At 41.4% G+C, this 20,886-nt stretch overlaps 2 protein-coding genes across 5 annotated transcripts; both read left to right on the plus strand.

Moving 5' to 3' along the window:
- LOC140548146 (malignant fibrous histiocytoma-amplified sequence 1) lies at nt 1-12,316 on the plus strand. 4 transcript variants are annotated; one of them, XM_072671568.1, is made up of 16 exons: nt 1-98; nt 640-788; nt 2,484-2,567; nt 2,658-2,788; nt 3,649-3,931; nt 4,750-4,892; nt 5,336-5,439; nt 6,571-7,438; nt 7,548-7,845; nt 7,931-8,117; nt 8,214-8,398; nt 8,490-8,986; nt 10,734-10,882; nt 11,037-11,235; nt 11,365-11,433; nt 11,522-12,316. In XM_072671568.1, exons 7-16 carry the CDS (start codon nt 5,424-5,426, stop codon nt 11,544-11,546), a joined length of 2,493 nt encoding a protein of 830 aa, XP_072527669.1. In that variant the 5' UTR covers nt 1-98; nt 640-788; nt 2,484-2,567; nt 2,658-2,788; nt 3,649-3,931; nt 4,750-4,892; nt 5,336-5,423; the 3' UTR covers nt 11,547-12,316. The 4 variants fall into 4 exon arrangements, with proteins under 4 accessions (XP_072527669.1, XP_072527671.1, XP_072527668.1 ...); XM_072671570.1 differs by having other exon boundaries at nt 4,750-5,439; nt 11,525-12,316; XM_072671567.1 differs by having other exon boundaries at nt 3,649-3,925; nt 4,750-5,439.
- Nucleotides 12,317-16,978: 4,662 nt separating this feature from the next.
- Nucleotides 16,979-18,257, plus strand: ascl1b (achaete-scute family bHLH transcription factor 1b). Its single transcript, XM_072671580.1, has one exon. The coding sequence runs from the start codon at nt 17,130-17,132 to the stop codon at nt 17,685-17,687; it is 558 nt and encodes a 185-aa protein (XP_072527681.1). The 5' UTR covers nt 16,979-17,129; the 3' UTR covers nt 17,688-18,257.
- The last annotated feature ends 2,629 nt before the right edge of the window (nt 18,258-20,886 follow it).

The following is a 20,886-nucleotide window of genomic DNA, read 5'->3' on the forward strand; positions in this document are numbered from 1 at the left end:
CCCAAGAAGAAGCCTCCTCCTCCACGCGTTGTTTGTAAACACTGGGTTTTAAAGTCCTCTGCTCACATTTAATGTGATTTCTGGGGGTTATTTTGTTGGTATGTGTCCCTTAGACTCCTAATGCCTGATACTAAATCTGTTTAAAGTAAATATTAGGCTGCAGAACAGCATTCTGGCCCTTAGTGCACACTGTGGTGGTTCACAGCTAGGTTAGCTACAAGCATTTAGCATTTAGCCAGCTGATGGCATCTCTATAATAGGAAGATTTTAATAATTGGATTTCTGTTATTCTGTATCTAAACACATATTCTGGCATAGCTCCACCTCCTATAAAATGTCTAGAGTATGTTCTGTATATTAGTAATATTATATATATATAATATTGTAATATTATCTTGTAATATATTGTAATATTATCTAATGTTTGTGCAGTATCACATAATAAGCCATACTACAGTAAGTGTTCCAGCTTAATAGGATAAAGACATATGTTGCTGTATTTGCTATTGTCCATTACGTTCAGTAAGCAGTCAGCCACCTGAAGTGTCCCATGGTGTCGTCACACTGTTTCAGAGAAGCCGGCCATTAAAACCCCCAATAGTCACACCTGTGATGTTTCTGCTGTGTTACTTTGGTCAGATATAACACTGTAGATGGATGATCCAAGGGAGGTGCCGGGTCCTGCACGATGCCTCATCTGCCTCAATACCTTCAGTGGCCAGCCAGTGGCCACTCCGCAGCAGTGTGAGCACCACTACTGCCTTGCCTGCATTACTGAATGGGCCAAGGTGAGAGCGAAGTGCCGAGCATTACACAAAGGTGCACGTATTTGTCACTGTACAGTGTGGACTGTACAGCGAAATGTGTCCTCCGCATTTAACCCATCTGGTAGTGAACACACACTCACACACACACACATGTGTTAGGGGCAGTGAGTACACACACACGCCCAGAGCGGTGGGCAGCCAACTCCAGCGCCCGGGGAGCAGAGAGGGTAAAGGGCCTTGCTCAAGGACCCAACAGTGGCAGCTTGCCGAGACCGGGAATCAAACCCACAGTTCTTTTAGTATCTGTGTGGACTTGTGTGTACAGTTCTCACAATTGTAGATGTAATATTATTGATTTAGATGTCAGTACAGAGTGTAGGATGGCAATTCTCTATATTGTTTAGAATCAGTTATAAGTTTCTTTAGGGGTCAGAAATAGCCTTCAGCTTTTCAGAATCAGAATCAGAATCTGAATCTCTTTATTTCACCAAGTATGTTGCACATACAAGGAATTTGTCTTGGTGAGAGCAACACGTATGACAAGTAACAAAAAACACAGAACACATTGTGAAAAACACAGAATGTCAAAAAAAAAAAACACAGAACACAGAATGTCTTAAACTAAAGGACAATAACAGTAAACAATAAATAGGGTAGGGGATAAATTAAAAAAGTAAAAAGTACTAAAGGTAATAAAGAGCTGAAAATATATTTACAGAAAAGAACATCTGTACAGGTGTGCAAATAGTCATAGTGCAAATAGGCAGAGTGCAAAATAGCTGTTCAGTCCGGTTTGGTACAGTTCAGTTGTACAGTTCAGTTTTACTGTGGACTCTGTAAGCCTGTGTGTTTTATCGAAATACCCACAAAGCTGCCAAGGATAGAGGATACATTCTTAAAAAGGGTTCAGCAGGGTTCCTTAGTAAAGGCAGTGGTCCTGTATAGAATCGTGACCATTTGGATGCTTAAATGGTCTTTGCCTACCTGAAGGTTTGGTGGAAAACCTTTGTAAAAATGGTGCTAAATAGGGTTCCAATGTTTTTATGAGCCACACTTTGCACTAAGAGTAGACGTTTGTCTCACTAAATGAGAAATTTCCAACATCTAATGTTGTTTTAACAACAAAATATTAATTGAACACAGGATTTCTGTAATTTTAACAGCTTAAAATTCATTTTTTATTTAATATTGTTTTTTTTATCAATAAAGAACTTTTCATCTCTTTAATATAAAGGGTCAAAATAATAAAATACAGTCTCAACACAGTGCAGGCCTGTTTAAATAAAGCTTTGAAAGTAGGGCTGCACAATATATGGTTTCAGTATGGTCATTGCAGTGTGCACATGCACAACAGTCACATCTCAGGATGTGCAATGTGTCACGTAAGGCAAATTAAATTAAAAATGTCTTGCTACAACTTGCTTTATACGAAAGGGTAATTATTTGCCCAAATGATTTCTGCCCAGTATCATTTATTTTACTCCAGTACTGAACACACAGCAGGGATTATTAATATTAATAACATGACCTCTTGGATAATTGACGTATGTAGAAGTCTTGTGTACATTCCTGTATTTTTTAATATTGCTATACATATCGCATACGTGTCATTTTTTTCTTTAGTATTGTGCAGCCGTAATTTAAGTATGTAGTTTTGCAAGTGTTTACAATTTTTTTTAAATGGCTGCTTAATTATAGTTATGTTTTCTTTTCTAGAGAAGAAGTTCCTGTCCTGTGGATCGGCTAGAATTTAATGTCCTTCATCAGAGAAGCTGTGTTGGAGGTGATATTCTGGAAAGAGTAAGACAGAGCAATTCTCTTCTTTCTCATTTTAGATTAAATATGCTTTCACTTCGTCCAGAGTTAACTCCTCACTGTGTTTGTTTTCAGGTGAAAGTAGAGCTCAATCAGGACGGAGCACTAGAGGGAGAAGAGGTTACTGATGTGTTGAGTGTGTGTGAAGAGTGTGGCAGGAGTGACCGGAGGCACCGGATGCTGCTCTGCTCTGGCTGTGACACAAGGTAAGACAGTTGAGAGTTTAGAGGAGTGATATGGTGATTTTAGGGCTGCAGGATATTCAGCTAAAACTATACAGTTGTATTTTATATCATAGTTAGTTTTAATGCTCCAGTCTGAGGGGCAAATAGCAGTATTAACACCAGATGCAATCCATATATAATCCATATAAACTCTCAGCAATATAAAAAAATGGGGAGGGTAAAAAGATGCCAAATATTTTGCAATTATGATTGAATGCCTTTATTTACTATATGTAATAAAATTTTCTCATTATTATTCTCATTATTTTTTTATATGTTTATATTGTTGTACTTCATTTGTTCTTTCGTTTAATTGTTAAATTCAGACATCTTGAGCTTTGTCTTCCCTAAAAAGATCAATATTGTTGTTGACATAAGTGTTTAATTTTACTTAATACTCTAAAATGAATGTATTGAGTACTTTAAGTCCTAGTACAGAGGCTTAGAAGGCATATCGTCGCTGCCCAATGAAAACACGGATGTCCAAAATGTGACTTTACATGAGAAGGCAAAAATGGTCTTAACTCTGAATGGAAGTGATTTTAAAATAAGAGTTTATTCAAAGTAATTTAGAGAATTTCTATTGCTCAGTTCATCTAGAAGTGCTCTCACAGTGTACAGAGCAGCTACAGGGTTCAGAATGGACAATGGAGAAAACTAAAAACGAACAGAAACATGGTTTTCATTGGACAGCAGCGATATGCATTTACGTATAATGATATGTACCTCTCATAATTAAGATGTTTAGAGTGGTCATATCACATTTGATCCTATAAAAAGTATTACATGTGGTATTATAATATATATTCAACAGACTAAATAGCTTGTTTTGATTTTGGAAGATACCATATAGACTGCCTTAGCCCACCTTTGACCTCAGTGCCGTTTGAGGATTGGATCTGCCAGGACTGTAGCGCTGAAAGCCGCCACACAAATGACGGACTGTCTATTGATGACAGTGAGATTGATGAAGCTGAAATATTGGATCTGTTAACTGAAGCTGTCCCAACATCTAGTCGCCTCAGACCGTCCACTACAAGGCAGCCTGCCATCACCCCTCGCAGGAGCAAGAGGGTCAGCCTGCAGAGCCGCAGAAGGCAGGCTGGTTTGTCTCAGACAGTTCAGGTTACATTTTCTTTATTTATGTACTTGTTTATTGTGTTATACACAATGCATACTTTATGATATTATATAGCACTTTATTATGTATTGATACCATTACTGTCCATTTTTCCTTTTGAATTTGTATACACCCTTAAAAAAAGACGCAAGCTGCTCTGTATGTTTGCTGGTCGCTGGTTTAAGGTGGTCTAAGCTGGTCACTGATGGTCAAGGGGGTTTAAAAGCTGGTCATTCAGTGGAAAACATACTCTGTTCTGGTAAACCAGCTGGTTAAGCTGGTTGACCAGCTTAATTCTTGACCAGCTTGTTGGTCTGGTTTGATGGACTAGCTGGTCTATCATTAGGACCAGCTTGACCCAGCTGGTTGTCAAGCTGGTTATACTGGTCGACAGGTTTTGTAAAGCAGCTTGACACGTTGGGTCATCCTGGTAAACCAGTGTGGTCATGCTGATTGACTATTTTGGCTAGATTGGTCATGTTAGACTAGATAACATGACCTATTTGACTTATTTGACATGACTATTTTTCCCTTCAGGTCTGTTTGTCTCACAATATTGTATATATTCTTGTTGTATGAGTGTATATAATATGATATACTATATTGCTGCTGTCCAATGAGAAATATTTATCTCTGTTTTCTCCATGGTTTGATCGCTGTAGCTGCTTCTGTCCACTGTGTAAATAATTCTGGATGAACAGTCCAATAGAAACTTGACTTTCATTCAAAGTTAAGAACATTGTTGCCTGTAAAGAAATACATGTTTTTCATTAGACAGTGACGATACGACTATTATTCATGTTGTTTTTTATGTATTTGACAGCATGTGCCCAGATACCTTCTGAAATCGCCCTGTCCTGCTAGTGAAGAACATGCCAAGACAAGCGATCTTCTATCAAATACTCCAAAATCAGACAAGCAAGTCAGGCAAAAGAAGAAAAGAAGATGAAACTCAGATGTTTGAAGGCATTTCTTTTCCATTATCCATGTTCTGACTGAATGTTGTCCAAACTGTTTTGTGCAGCTGTTTAAAATGGCCACATGATGGCAGCACCACCCCTTGCTTAAAAGACATTACCAGTGTTTGGTCACGTGACCGAAACTAAACCACGCTCTAAAGCTTTGCCAAAAAATAAAAGTGAAACTGATTGTCTATGATGTGAACGAATGTAAACACTCAGATAGCTTTAGTATGGTTAGTATATGGCATGTATGAGAGGTAGTGCTGGATGGTCTAAGCTCTTCAGATCTTTGGTTATGGCTGCAGTGCTTGTTTAAAGGATTATTATTATGAGTTGTGGATCAGTAGACAGTAGAAGGAAGGGACAGATGTCTGGAAGGTGGTTTAAACTGGTAAAATACGTTGTAGGGTTAAGAGGTTCTTCTATTGGTTCTTCCAATCTCATCAGTCCCTCCCCTGAGAAGGAACAAGGAAGTGCCTGATATCTAGAAAGGAGGAAGAGATAGCGAAACTCTCTGTACCGGCTACTCATCACTATGCTGCCTTCAAATGGTAAGCACATTTTCCAGATCTTTGAAGTGTATAGATGTGTATAGAGTTCCTGCAAATGTCACCTAAAACGGCTTTGTCGTGGTCTGTGGATAGTCCAGCCTCACTGGATGATAAGGAAATAAGCCATAGGGTTTTATTATGTTTTAACCCTTGATGGGGTGTGTGTGTTTATGTCTCTTGGCTGCTTAGCAGTATTACATGTATTTTAATAATCAAATAATGTAAAACTAATTAAAGCAGCAGTTTACTTTTAGGTCCTTACATTTAAAAGAAACAATTAAGAGGTGAATTAGTTAGAATAGAAAAATCTAGAACTTCCCTTTAACCCTTTATGCTCTATGACACTTAATCACACCCTAAGCATTACTATTCGGTACCTACTTGCAAAGCACTGCAAACCTGCTAAGTTGTTCCTAAGGTATACCACTGGGGAACAAACACAAAGCCAATGAAGAAGGTTAAAAGCCTTCATGTCCTCACTCTCATAACTAAACAAGTAAGTTATGGTTACAATGGCATCTGTCAAGGGGTGGTATATACAAATTAAGCATAAGAATCTGAGATACTTTGACAACGGCCAAACTGGTGGGGCTGTAGTTTCATTTTAGCCACTGAAATTCATACCGATTCATAATTAGCCTTAAAATGAATAACTCAACAGCATGCACTGTTTAAAGGGGGGTGTAAGGACGATTCCCTATGACTGACAGGGGCCATGCAAATGAGTATTTTGGCAGTATTTTAGAGTTGTGGGGCCCATTGTAATGTCTTTTAATGTGGCCCAAAATCCATGGAAGTGGTCCTGACTAGATTAGAAGGTGTTGATTAGTTCAGGTTTGCCATTGATTTAATGCTATCAAATTCTAGGAAATCAAAGACAGAAGGTAAATAGGTTTTTTCACTTCTAACAATAATGAAATAATGAATTTTTGGTAATACTAATGAAATGAAATAATGAATGTTTGGTATTATTTGTTACCATTTTCTAAAGAAATGTGGACAAAATGTTCCACATCACAGAGAAATGTTTAACCATAAAAAGTTTAACCAGACCTGATGGCTCTTTGAGTTGTCATCATTCTGTATAGAACCATTGAAGAACCCTGTTTTTATACTTTTGTGTTACCTCAGGCTATCATCATGGAAAAAAGGAGGAAGACTATACGGGACAGAAACTTCGATTCCTTCCTCCATCTCTACTCGAGAAAGGTCAGGAGGCTCTCAAGGCTGACCTGCAGAGGAACAGACTCAGACAGGTGACTGGCATCTCTTGCTTGTCGAACTTGACAGAGCTCAACCTGTCCAGGAACGAGCTTGTAGAGTTTCCTCTGGAGGTCAAGCAGCTCAGGAACTTGGTGAAACTGTACATGAATCAGAACAGCATCAAGAACATTCCTGATGATATATTGCCCTCCCTGAAGAAGCTGCAGTTCCTGAAGATGAGCACAAACCGTCTTGTCAAGCTACCTTCAGACATGGGCAAGTGTCAGAGCCTTACCTATCTGAACCTGTCCAACAACAGCTTGAAGGATCTGCAGCCCCTGGTGGGCCTCCATCGCCTAAAAGAGCTCTATGTGGAGAAGAACCAGCTGGCAGAGCTTCCACGTGCCCTGTTTCAGTCCTCGGCCTTGACTGTATTCAAGGTGAGCGGGAATCCGCTCAGCAAACCTCCGGAAGAGATTTGTGCAGGAGGTCTGAAGGACATTCAGAGCTATTTTGTCATGTTGGAGGACAGTTCCTGCAGTGTCTGCACCATTAAAACCATGTTCCTGGGGGCCTCCATGGCAGGGAAGTCCACTCTTTGCCGCAGCCTGATGCACGGTGTCCCTGTGGCAGTGGATAAAGCTGACCGTACTGTGGGCATTGAAATCAGTGAAGTCGATCGAGATGGAGTTCGCTTCCTCTTTTGGGACTTTGCTGGGCAGGAGGAGTACTACCTCACCCACCACGTCTTCATCACACCTCAGGCTTTTGTTATCCTTGCTATTGATCTTTCCAGGTACTGAAACACACACACACTTGATGTTGTGCAAATTCCGTGATGACAAAGATCTCCACTTTCACTTTGAGAGCTTGCATTAACAACTAGCTATTGTTTCATTGTACAGCTACACAATTGAGGATCCTACATCTTTCAGTGAGAAAGTGGGCTTCTGGATCAACAACATCCATCTCAAGGTACCAAACTCGGTGGTCTTATTAGTAGGCACGCATGTTGACCAATGCGAGGTTGAATTGGAGATGCTCAAGAAGAAGGCCGACATTGAGGAAAAAGTGCGGCAGATGCTGTCAGAGCGAAAGGAGAGCTTAGACAGACAAAGGAAGACTCTTGAGGAGTTAGAAGACATCTCACTGTTTTCTGAACAGATGAGTGACATCCAGAGACTCACAGAGTACAAACTGAAGGTAAGTGAATATGCCAGTCAGTTGTCCTTTGCAAAACATCCATGATAACTCAATGATGCACAACATGTCTCTTCTTTATATTCAGGTCCTTGATCTTGTACCCATTGACTGCACTACGTCTGAGGACATCAAGTGGTTACAGAACCACATCAAGGAGATGATTTCAAATAAAGACACATTTCCTTTCATGGAACAGATGATACCTCAGTGCTATCAGGAAGTAGAAACAGCACTTCAAGAACTTGTAGACAGTGGCGACATTCCTAAGCATGGTTGGTAGTAGTTGTTTATTGGTTTAATGACTGTGGAAAGTGGAACGCTAGTTGCAGGTCATTTCTTAGCTCCTAAAATGATGCTCCTCACTATAGGAATAGTGTCTCAAGAGGACCTCCTATATTACCTAAAGGACAAGCATAATGAACTGGACCATGAAAAGATGAGGCTTATTCTTCAGTATCTGCACAGAATTGGCATCATTATGTGGTACCTGGAAATCCCAGACTTGAAGGACATTGTGTTTGTGAAACCATCATTCCTCATCTCATTGTTCAAGGTTTGTTAGAAAAGACACCAGACCTGAAATCTCACTTTTTCAAAAAACTGTTCGTTTCCCTAAACTGCTCATCTTTGCTTTTTTTCCGCAGGCCATTATAAGACATGACTTGGTCAGTGTGCTGGCGGATATTACCAGCAATGAGCTGAAGTCGGAAAACGTGTTGCAGGTTCAGCGGAAAAGGTGGATTAACGACTTCCGGGACAGAGCTAGTCTGAGCAACATGGCCATACGCATCCTGGTACGCAAAGAACTCCAGCAGTCAGGCATTGATGATGAGGACATGATTGAGGACATAGTTGGGACCAAGAAGAAGACTGGCAATCTTCTTACCCTGGTTCAGCACTTTGATGTTTGCCTACCGACCAAACAAAACTCTCCCCTCAACCCTGCAGCCCAGGAGTTTTGTCCAAGCATAAAATGGAAGCCATCGAACCCTTTTGTGTACGATCCAGATGGAGCCTGTCTGTTCCCAAGCTGCTTGACCAACAATAATCAGGTTAGGGAGATGTGGGGAGAGGACAATCTGGAAGACGTCAATGTCCAGGTTTACTTCCTTCCTGAGATACCTCATGGCTTCTTCCACAGGTAAATAATTCACTTCTGTTGTTGTTAACTGAGCAAAGTGGATTTGTGACTGGAGCTAATGTAACATTATAGGTTGAAAGGCAGCATTGAAGATCTGATTTCTACACACATTTTCTTTCAGAGAACAGATATTGATAACAATATCACATCAAGCTAGATTTCTTAAATAATCAGATTAGATCAGATTAAGCCTTTTTTTCCCTCGAGTATCACATTCGTTTAACAGTTATGAGGTTGGTAAAGTGATAGATCTGTGAAGTCACCTTAGAAGGGAGTGGGTCTGGGACACCAGACCTCACTGTTGAGCCTTCTTCAGGTGTTGTGGGCTGAGGAAACACTGTTGCTGAGGGGGGTGCCAACCTGATGGCACCTGTGAAGAGCTTGCAATGTAGTGGGTGATTCAAATATGGGCTGATTGACCATGTATTAGGTGCAGAATTTTTTCATATTTTCACTTCAGATTTTCTGATCTCTTGTATCAAAAAGCATGTTTTTTTAGACCCTTTGAATTGCACTTTAATCATATTTTCAAAACTACTGAAGTGGTGTACAGTGGCAAAATTACAGAAAGTGTGCCACTGTCAAAATACTTTGTACAAATTCTATACTTACATTATACTTACACTTACATAGATTTGACCTAAAACCTCAGATTTTTACAAACGTCCTAAACGCCGATAAAAAGAACCAAGTCAGACAAACGAGACAAAAATATTAGACTGACTCTATAGTTATTAATAGTTATTAATAGTTATTGAGCAAAACTATTTATTCTGTATTTTTATTTTGTAAAAAAAAATGTTTTTACTACCATGAGGAACTATGCACCTTTCACTCACCTTTACACCAGTGTTAATGTGATGTGATGTGACAATAAACCTAATTTGATTTCCACGAGTAGCAAAAGTATGTATATCTTTGCTTTCTGAATCTAGTGTGACACTCTTGTGCAGCAATAACTGCAACTAATTATTACCAAAAACTGGAATTCTGTGTTTTTATTCTCCTTTTCTTTTCCATTTAAGCCCAAAAAAGATCTATATTAGTCTCATCTTTCCACAAAACACTGTTCCAGTAGCCTACTGGCATGTCCATGTAATCTTCCAGACGAGCAGGATGTTCTTTTTTGAGAGCAGTAGCTTTCTCCTTGCAACCCTGTCATGCACACCACTGTTGTACAGTATTCTTCTGATGATGGACTCATTAACATTAACCAGTGTGATAAAGGGCTTTAATTGCTCAGAAGTTACTTTGGGTTCATTTGTGACCTCGTGGACTATTACACCTCTTGCTCTTGCCGTGATCTTTGTTGGTCGACCAGTCCAGTGGAGGGTAATAATGGTCTCTATGGACCATTTGGTGGAGTCCACCAACTCTTTAGAGATGTTTTTCCAGCAGAGGTCCTCAGACATCTCTTTTGTTCGTGCCATGATGCCCCTTCACAAACATGTTGTGGAGATCAGACTTTGATAGATCTCTGTTCTTTAAATAAAACAGGGCATCCACTCACACCTGATTGTCATCCCGTTGATTAAAAAAAACACCTGACTCCATTTTCAGCTTCAAATGATCTGCTAATCCTAAAGGTTTACATAGTTTTGCCACTCATAGATCTGTAATATTATTGGATACATTTCTCAATAAATATATGAATATTTCGTCTGATGTGTTGGGGAGATTTTTTAGGAGTTTTAGGTCAAATCCTTGCTGGAAATGGTGAAGAATCCTTGTTTTTTTTTTCTAACAGGCTTGTCATCAAGATATGCTCCATTTACTCCACCTACTGGATTGGAAAAGATCAGTGTCTGTTCTCCTGCGGCAAAAGGCGTGTTCTCCTCAGAGAGCATGTTAAAGATGGGGATCAGTTTATTGAGATGCGAGGCAAAAGCAGTGATGGTAAGACATGGTTTCCGTGACTTCTCTACCCTTGCAAATTAAGAGTTCAAATTAAGTGTAATTATAATCAGAGTTGATGGTACTATTTCAGATTGCTGCATTTCAACAACCACTTTTCTTCCACTCCTAGTTCTTTATATGTTGTCTCTTTCAGTGGACACCTCGTCAGACATCCAGAAGATGTGGGATATAATAAAAGTGATTATGATGCGGCTGGCTCAGCTCACGCAGCAGTGGAGAGGGCTGTGCCAGTTCGTCCACAGTCCATGTAAAGAGCGAGGATGCTCAGAATACTTTGAGTGGAGCGACTGGCAAGACTGGCTGGATCCTTCAGGATCTGAAAAATTCAACATGTAAGTTGGCTATTTAATTAGTGATGAACCTGAAGTCATATCCAGATTCATTACATAAGCCATCCATTCATTTTTACTTAGATTACACTTAGATTTGAGTGTAATTAACCTGCTTTTTTGTTTTAACAGGGTTTCTGAAGCGAAGTTAACTTGTCGTAATGGGCACACTCGCAGGACTGAACTGCTGTTTCCTGTTAGGTATTACTGTTCAAATGTTACGAGTTTTCCCTCCAGATGATTCATGGTCATCTTTTTAAATTCTGCATTTATTTCTGTTTTTTCCCAGCAGCTCTGTGAACCTGAAAGACTGACATCTGGAGAAATTTACACCTCCTTACAAACAAACCAAGCACTCTGCACTTTTGTTAAATCGTAAGAAAAAGCTGTTAAAATCTTCTTGAATGTTCATTCATTTACTGTCAAACACAGGTCATTTTAATGATAACGCATAGGCCGCTAGATCTGTTCAACATGTAGTTTAATTATGTGTAAATATCATATAATCGCTGTCACCTTGCTGAAACCTTGTACTCCGAGTGGCTCAGTGGTCTAATGCGCTGCCACTATGGTCCACACGGGGGCCGTGAGTTTGAATCCTGAGCCATGCTGCTTTGCCATCAGTGGCACAATTGGCTGTGGCTCTCTCCCCTCATCACTCTTAACACAACACAGGGGTCTGTTACCTAGTGTGGTGGAGCTGGGGACCACAACGCTTGCCTCCAAATGTGTTGTCTGCCCGGCGATGCTGCATTGGCAGCAGTTCAAAAAGAGGTGGCGGCTGGCTTTCCATGTATCAGAGAAGATGTGTTAAGTCCTTTTTTTCCCAGTTTTGGGAACATTGCTAGCGCTCGTGTAGTTATGAATGAACGGGTGGGTCAGATGGCAGAACCAAACTGGGAGAAAAAGGGGAAAAAAAAAAAATAAATAATTAAAAGAAAAAAACTTGTATCTCCATTTTTTGCTATTTGAAAAAATGGTAATCTGGCAGTTGTTCTTTACATTGTGGAAAAATTTCACACCGAATAAACCAATACAAATGTTCCAAAATGACATAAAAATAAAATCTATCTACATTCCTACAGGATTTTTTCCCGTGTCCTGTAAAGTTGCCGTTTTTTGAAGATGCAAAGATTTTGCATGACAACAGCGATTTATTTATTGTCATACCATGAGTATAATCTGCATAAGGGTTCTTCAGTTTAAAGGTAGAACTAAAAAAAAAAAAACCATCCACTAGAGGGGGCCCTTTGCTCTTTGTTAAGGCTATGAAGTAACAGGATGCAGTAAAGAAAGTCAGGAGTCTTGGATGTACGGGATATACTCCTCCCTTTCTGCATGAATGTATTCAAAAAAGAAGCACATACTACATTTCTGTCCTTACTTCCTTAGGTCAATGGATTGAAAACTAAAAGCTACATTACAGAAGGTGCTTTATGATTGGGGAACATCATGTGTTGAACTTACAGCCACTGTCCATGTTACCTTATGGGTGCACTTTGCAGGTTTAGAGATACTGACTGTGGTCTTTCTACTGCACTTATTATTAGTCAAACCTACACTCTAAAAATGGGGTTCTTTAGTAAAGGCCACAACTTTGACCACATTTAAAGGGTTCTGTTCCCCGGTAAAAAGAAATGTTCTTCATATACAAGGAACATTCTTATAGATGGTTCTTTATAGAATCTAAAAAAGAGGTTCAAAAAGGATCTGAGTGACTTTGACAAGAGCCAAAGTGTCTCATGTGATGGTTAGACGACGATAGGTCTGAACATCTCCAAAACATCTGGCAGGTCTTGTGAGGTGTTCTGACCACAGAACCACTGTTGGCTGGATATTTAGACTTGATAGACAGCAAAACTGCCATGCCACTACCATATTGGTATCAATGATGTGCTGAGAATGGTCAGTAGTGGACCTATAGTGGGCCTTTTCCAATGATGAACAAAATATAGGGCCAAAAGAAATGGTCCACTGTCAGTAAGAGTACACCTACTAAGTCCATCTATGTGATCAAGCATTTCTGATAAAATGGCCCACATGTATTGGTAGGCTGACAACTAAAATGGGAAAATCAACCAATATTGTGAAATTTCTGCATAATTAAATAAAATGCTCTGTTCTTCTGAAACTTGCCATCAGGATTGTTCATGGTGGTGGTGAATGGAATCAGACAAGAAGAAGGTTATGACATATCACTTAGAAAACAATTCCTCAAGAGTTCTTTATGAGAAATTTTCAGTCCTGTATAGAACCTTTTTCATAAGAACGTAGACTACATCATTTCACATCAACCCAGTATGAATTTTGCAGAGGTTCACAGAAAAGTAGAGGAATGGCCTTGGGCACAATATCCCAACAAAACTAGAGGACAATCTGTAGGTCAGTGGTCTCCAACCCTCCTGTAAAACAACCTTCCAAACAGCCTGCCAAATACATCCCATTCAGCCAACAAAGAACCTCTGAACACAGATATTAGTTGGATCCAAAGTAAAGCAATGGGAATAATAGCCTAACAGAACTAGAGGTCAATCTGTAGATCAAGAGCTGTGTTGAAGCCTGTGCCCTATCCACTGTCCCCTACATGAGAATATCCAGATCACTATATAGAGCACTGTTATAGGGCACAGAATTCGACAAGGCAGTGACCGATTTCGAGACGCCTCGTTTTGTGAGTGAGCTCATTGCTGTTCAACAGCAAACAGTCTGAACGTTGGTCTTCCTCAGAGAAGCTGTGTGTGAATGTTCACACCAAACAACCTGATGGATTATGGGTATTCCATGTCCATTTAGTGAATCATTTATTCACTATATATTATGGTGCACTGCCCTAAATTCGGCACTACGTTTTAGGACACAACCACAATCAATGGCGGAATTTCAAAGTTGTGCATTATATAGTGAATAGAGCACAGTTTCTGACACAGCTACGGTCTCCAACCCTCCTCCTGTCGGACTACCGTCCAGCAGGTTTCACCTCCAGCCCAAATCTACCATTCATTATTTAGCCAGTCACAAAAGTTGGATCAGGTAGGGTGGGTTAGGGTTAGGGTTGGATCCTAAGTCTTCAGGAAGGTAGTTCCACTAGTGCTCCGTCCCTACTGGACAGGGCTCTGTCCACATATATCCACATATCCATATATATCATATATATGTTTAAAAAATGCAGGTCAGGCCTCCTTTATGAAAATGCTGATGTCACAACGCATGGCAGAATCTCAAATACCTTCTTACTCCCTAGATAGGGAACCACATAACCCCAAAAAACTACAGCATCTACATGCTGATAGCCCTAGATTTCAGATTTCTACATATGAATAAATGTAAAGTATGTTCTATTATATATATATATATATATATATATATATATATATATATATATATATATATATATATATATATATATATATGTATTTTTGTGATTTGTATAGTACACCACATAAGGAGCAGTGTGTAATTTGGGATTAAACCTCTGTGTCTTATTCTTTATGGTGTTTCCAGCTCTCTCTTTTTTTATGTACATCCGTTTTTAGATCTTGAGGATCATGAAGAATCTGAAGAAAAGGGCAGTCTCCACTACGAGTGACAGCTCTTTATTTAGGCTTGATTTGTCTGACCTTCAGCTTAAACAGTAGGTTCTTTAGCTCACAACAACAGTGGAACCCTTCTTGTAAAGGTCTACACAAGTTTTCCATGCACTGAAATGGTTCAGCATGTTCTTTGAGTTCTTATGGTTCTACATACAGTAGAACCACTGCCTTTACTAAAGAACCCTCAAAGAACCCCCTCTTTTGTTGGGCCTCCAGCTTACATTTAGGGGTTATGTAGGAGACGTAGGTTATGTAGGTGGCAGCAGGCTCAGTTGAGCAGAACTGGTTTAATGGTCTGTAAGGGTTGGATCCAAAGTCTGCAGGACGGTTGGAGACCACTGATGTAGATCTTGAAGATCTGGAAATAAAGAGCAGCCCTGACTATGCACAAGTGATTTAGAAGGTTCTTCAAGTTCTGTATGGAGGAACCTTTACCAAAGAACCCTCAAGGAACCCTCTGTTTGAGAGCATTGGCTGGGTTTATGGTGTCAGAGCAATGCTCCAGCTTACGTTTAGGGGTTATGTAGGAGACGTAGGTTATGTAGGTGGCAGCAGGCTCAGTTGAGCAGAACTGGTTTAATGGTCTGTAAGGGTTGGATCCAAAGTCTGCAGGACGGTTGGAGACCACTGATGTAGATCTTGAAGATCTGGAAATAAAGAGCAGCTCCACTATGCACAAGTGGTTTAGAAGGTTCTTCAAGTCCTGTATGGAGGAACCTTTACCAAAGAACCCTTGAGGAACCCTCTGTTTGAGAGCATTGGCTGGGTTTATGGTGTCAGAGCAATGCTCCAGCTTACGTTTAGGGGTTATGTAGGAGACGTAGGTTACGTAGGTGGCAGCAGGCTCAGTTGAGCAGAACTGGTTTAATGGTCTGTAAGGGTTGGATCCAAAGTCTGCAGGACGGTTGGAGACCACTGATGTAGATCTTGAAGATCTGGAAATAAAGAGCAGCCCTGACTATGCACAAGTGATTTAGAAGGTTCTTCAAGTTCTGTATGGAGGAACCTTTACCAAAGAACCCTCAAGGAACCCTCTGTTTGAGAGCATTGGCTGGGTTTATGGTGTCAGAGCAATGCTCCAGCTTACGTTTAGGGGTTATGTAGGAGACGTAGGTTATGTAGGTGGCAGCAGGCTCAGTTGAGCAGAACTGGTTTAATGGTCTGTAAGGGTTGGATCCAAAGTCTGCAGGACGGTTGGAGACCACTGATGTAGATCTTGAAGATCTGGAAATAAAGAGCAGCTCCACTATGCACAAGTGGTTTAGAAGGTTCTTCAAGTCCTGTATGGAGGAACCTTTACCAAAGAACCCTTGAGGAACCCTCTGTTTGAGAGCATTGGCTGGGTTTATGGTGTCAGAGCAATGCTCCAGCTTACGTTTAGGGGTTATGTAGGAGACGTAGGTTACGTAGGTGGCAGCAGGCTCAGTTGAGCAGAACTGGTTTAATGGTCTGTAAGGGTTGGATCCAAAGTCTGCAGGACGGTTGGAGACCACTGATGTAGATCTTGAAGATCTGGAAATAAAGAGCAGCTCCACTATGCACAAGTGGTTTAGAAGGTTCTTCAAGTCCTGTATGGAGGAACCTTTACTAAAGAACCCTGGAGGAACCCTCTGTTTGAGAGCATTGGCTGGGTTTATGGTGTCCGAGCAATGCTCCAGCTTGTGTTTAGGTGTTAAGTGTGGAGGTGGTGGCAGGTTCAGCTGAACAGAACTGGTTAAATGGCCCGTAAGCTGGAGGACCTGCTGCTGGTTAAAACCTCCACGAACCTTGAGCCACTGAGATCTATCACCCTGTCAGCTCACATTCAGAACGAACCCCCCCAGAACCTTTCTCCTTTTGCACTTTCACTCTTTTCTTCTCGCTAGAGAAATGTGACCACGCGCCCAAATGTAAATTGGTGTCCGGCTCGTGCGCGTGGCGTGGCGTGTGGGGTAGGGGTAAATCGTCAGGGGGGCTGGGTTTAGGGGCGGGGCATTGTGAGGGAGCGTGCGGCTCTGAAGGTGCATGTGTATGCGTGTGTGTGTGTGTGTGTGTGTATGTGTGTGTGTGTGTGTCTGCAGGACGGGGGAGGGGGTGTGGGTGGCGTGCGCGTGTTGAAAAGGCACCGCGTGCCAGCCGTCATTCCAAAGTCGCTCGCTGAACAGGCGCCACCAGCAACCAGCAGCCAAACTCCTGCACGCACGGTCCTGTTGCGCGACGCCACGCGAAAGGCACGAGTCCGGTGCGCGCCCCCGTCTGTCCTGCCAGTGTGTTTGTGTGTGTGTGTGTGCGGGTCCTGACGTCGTTGCAGACGCAGTGCTTCTTCAGATGCATTTTGTGGAGATGGACACCCAAGTGCTCGCGCCAGTTCGCATGAGTCCCTGCCCGGGGCGCGTGCAGCTCTCGTCGGTGGAGAGCAGATCCAGGGTGGTCGGCACCAGCACCAGCAGTGGAGGCAGCAGCCCCGAGCGTCTCCGGTGCACGCGCAGACTTCGCTTCGTCTCCCTGTCCCCCCTCCAGACCCCCGTGGCGGTGGCTCGGCGCAACGAGCGCGAACGCAACCGCGTCAAGCAGGTGAACCTGGGCTTCCAGACGCTGCGCCAGCACGTGCCGAGCGGGGCGGCCAGCAAGAAGATGAGCAAAGTGGAGACGCTGCGCTCGGCCGTCGAGTACATCCGCGCGCTCCAGAGGCTCGTGGACGACCACGACGCAGCGACCACGGTCGCGTCTCCGGCCGCGTCCAACGCGAGCTCGGCGGGCGCAGAGTCTCCGCGCTCCGCGTGCTCCTCCTCCGACGAGTGCGGGGGATACTACGAGAGCTACGAGCCGCTGAGCTCCGAGGAGCACGAGCTGCTTGACTTCAGCACGTGGTTCGACGGCTACTGAAGCGCGCGGTGTTTTGGGCAGCTTTGAGCATGGAGGCGCAAGAGCGACCTGGTCTTCTCAGGACCTGAGGATGCTGGAAAGGTGCTGGTGAGGATTTGGAAGAAAGCAGCCAGTGCGCACCAACCAACCAACCACACGCACGAGCTCAGCATCTGTACTGCACGATTAAAGGCCATTAAGGGTGCAAAAATGAACGGCCTCTGACGAGCTGAGGAGCCGTTTCATTGGTCTACCAAATGCATGGACTGCTGTCGTTAGAGAACTGGTGCTTCCCATAGGTGCTCTGTTTGGGCTGTGGGTGGAAAAACGCCCTGCCTGGTGCTCCTCGGTGCTCTAGGGGGAGTGTGTGTATGTGAAGGAGGGCACGCTGGAAGCACACCCTGAGGCCATAGCATCTGTGAACTGTCTATCACGGTTTCCAGCCTGCAGTGGTGCACACCTGAGCAGGTGCCTACACAATAGACAAACAGTGACTGTTTTGTACTGGATGAATGGCTTTTTTATATCCAAGTGTGCACTTGTGTCTTTTCACACCAGCCTGTGTATAATGTCATTGTTTTATAAAGAGATTGCCTATTTTTAATGTATAATAAAGACCATTTTATTTATTCAGAAATCTTTTGTTGTTTACATCTTTGTTATCACGCCATAGCAACGATTACATTTCTCGTATTTGGCCCCATATCTAGACTCCTATCCTCCAGGTAGGAAAATGTAGAGTTAAGTCTTTCCAAATGACTCTTAATGGTGTAGTGTGTATATATACATATATGGTTGGTTGGTGTAGTGGATAACACCATATAATATATATATATATATATATATATACCACAAGGAACATGGTGGTGTTATCCACTATATATATATATATATATGGTTGGTTGGTGTAGTGGATAACACCATATAATATATATATATATATATACCACAAGGAACATGGTGGTGTTATCCACTACACCAACCAACCGTATATATATATATATATATATATATATATATATATATATATATATATATATATATATACATATATATATATATATATATATATATATATATATATATATATATATATATAGTGGATAACACCACCATCTTCCTTGTGGTATATATATATAGTGAAATAATGAGCTTAATCAGAGCTCAGCAGTCAAAACTCACACCAGACTACTCTCAAATATGGTTCTTCACGGAACCAATAGTGGTTCTTCTATGGCATCGCTCAAAGAACCTTTTGTAGCACCTTTATTAAGAGTACTCAGAAAAAATGCTTTGAGATTATGGCTCTGATATGGTGAGATATGCAAGTGTGGAGAACCCTTACCGTTGTTGTTAGAACCTACGTGTTATGTGAATGGTATGGTTCTTCATACCTCAAACCTCAATCTCTGTGTTTTAGGAAAGCAAAAGTGGGTTCTCTCAGCAAATAGGGTTCTAGGCACTGCCAAATTGAGTTTCCTTGACTTATACCCACAATACAGAAGCTTTCTAGAAGGTTTATTCAAAGAACCATGTCGAAAGTTTCTTATGCGGTCTCATGCAAATGTTTGGGCACCCCTGCTCAAATGACACATTTAGTATAAGCGGTAAAACTTACTGGAGCCACTGGTAGTTCCCGGCTTTTTTCCCCACTCAGTTATAAATTATGAACAGCTCAGCCAGTTTACATTACTTTGCATGTAGTTGCTGATTAGTCATCCTTAGGGTGTAATAAAGATCACAGGGCATAAAGTGTTAAATGTAAAAAATAGAAACACTGTTTATTTTCTGAATTTAACATTTAATTAATTATACATTATGATTATACATCATATATAACATTTTATTCACATGTTAAATTGAGCTACTAAACAGTAACTATGCTTTAGGATGTGCAGAAGTGTGCCTCTCTATAACCTATTAAGACTCCCAGAAATAAAGGCGCTCCAACACAAGAACAATTTTTGATTTAAAACATTCTCTGCTTTGTAAAAGAGATGATTGTGAATGTGAAGAACCTTTTAAAGGTTTAAAGAACAAGCTGAAGAAGGTTCTTCACACTCACATCTCATTTACAAACATTATGTCAAAAGAAACCAAAAAGTGGTCTTCTATGGCATCACATCTGAAAACACGTGATTAAACTGGGGGTGCCCAAACTTTTGCATAAGACCATTGCGAATAATTATTGCCTTTAAAGAACCATTGAACAACATCCTATTTTAAAGCTATCCCTCAAAGGACCCTTATATCATTTATATTCAACTAGGACTGGATACATCAAACTGGAGACGGAGATGCTCGGGGTCCAAGCACTGAAATGTACACTTGAATTATTGCATTCTGTTGCCACAGACCTATAAGTTCTGCAAGATGCTGACAAAAGATGGCGAGTGTTAACAAGGCAAGGCAGGACAATGATGTTCCTTGTCAACCTTGAATGATCTTATGACTGGTTGGGTCTACAACAATCCAAAATCATCCATCAACTAGTAAATAGAAACTACTTATGCAATATGCAGTCCGGTGTTCAGTAGATCAGTCAAGTGCTCACTTGCTGCCCAACAAAACTAAAAGCCAGTCTGAAATTAGATTGTGTGCCTTGTGGGGGGTGTTGGGGGGAGGGGGTGGGTGGCGCGAGCTTTATCAACGCTCCAAATCGCTTTTGGTGCAAATCATTTATCTCGGACTCATGTTGCCTGACATTTCAAAAGAAGTAACCGAATTTTGTCAACAGGGTTTAATTGATGGCGCCTATTTATTACCAGCAAGGGAAAGTGACACCTGATAAAGAGAAGGATCAGGACAACCTTGGGATACAGTGACTGGCCAGTTAATATTTAAGCCACAACAAAAGGTTGAAGTTCAAAGCAATTTATAACACATGAATACCTTCATAGTGTGACCAATTTGTCTGCAAAGGCCAATGCAGACTGTGAGGAGAGAGCAGTGGAAGAGTGACGATGACAAACTAACTGTTCTGGATGGCGTCCAAGTGGTTTTTGTCATAGTTTCCCCCTCCATACGCTTCCCTGTCCACCTTTTTCACTGCATCTCTCGCCTCTACTGTATATAGTGTCCTATTTTGTCCGGGACGCATTCACTGGTAGCTGAGTTTAATTAAATAACCAAGGACGTAACAATAACCCCTCTATGACAGTTCTAATAGCCGCCCTGAGTATGCATATAAAAGGCTTCACATATAAGACCGGGCTTCTAT

This window comes from Salminus brasiliensis, chromosome 25 (genome assembly GCF_030463535.1).
Source record: "Salminus brasiliensis chromosome 25, fSalBra1.hap2, whole genome shotgun sequence".
Classification (NCBI taxonomy): Eukaryota; Metazoa; Chordata; class Actinopteri; order Characiformes; family Bryconidae; genus Salminus; species Salminus brasiliensis.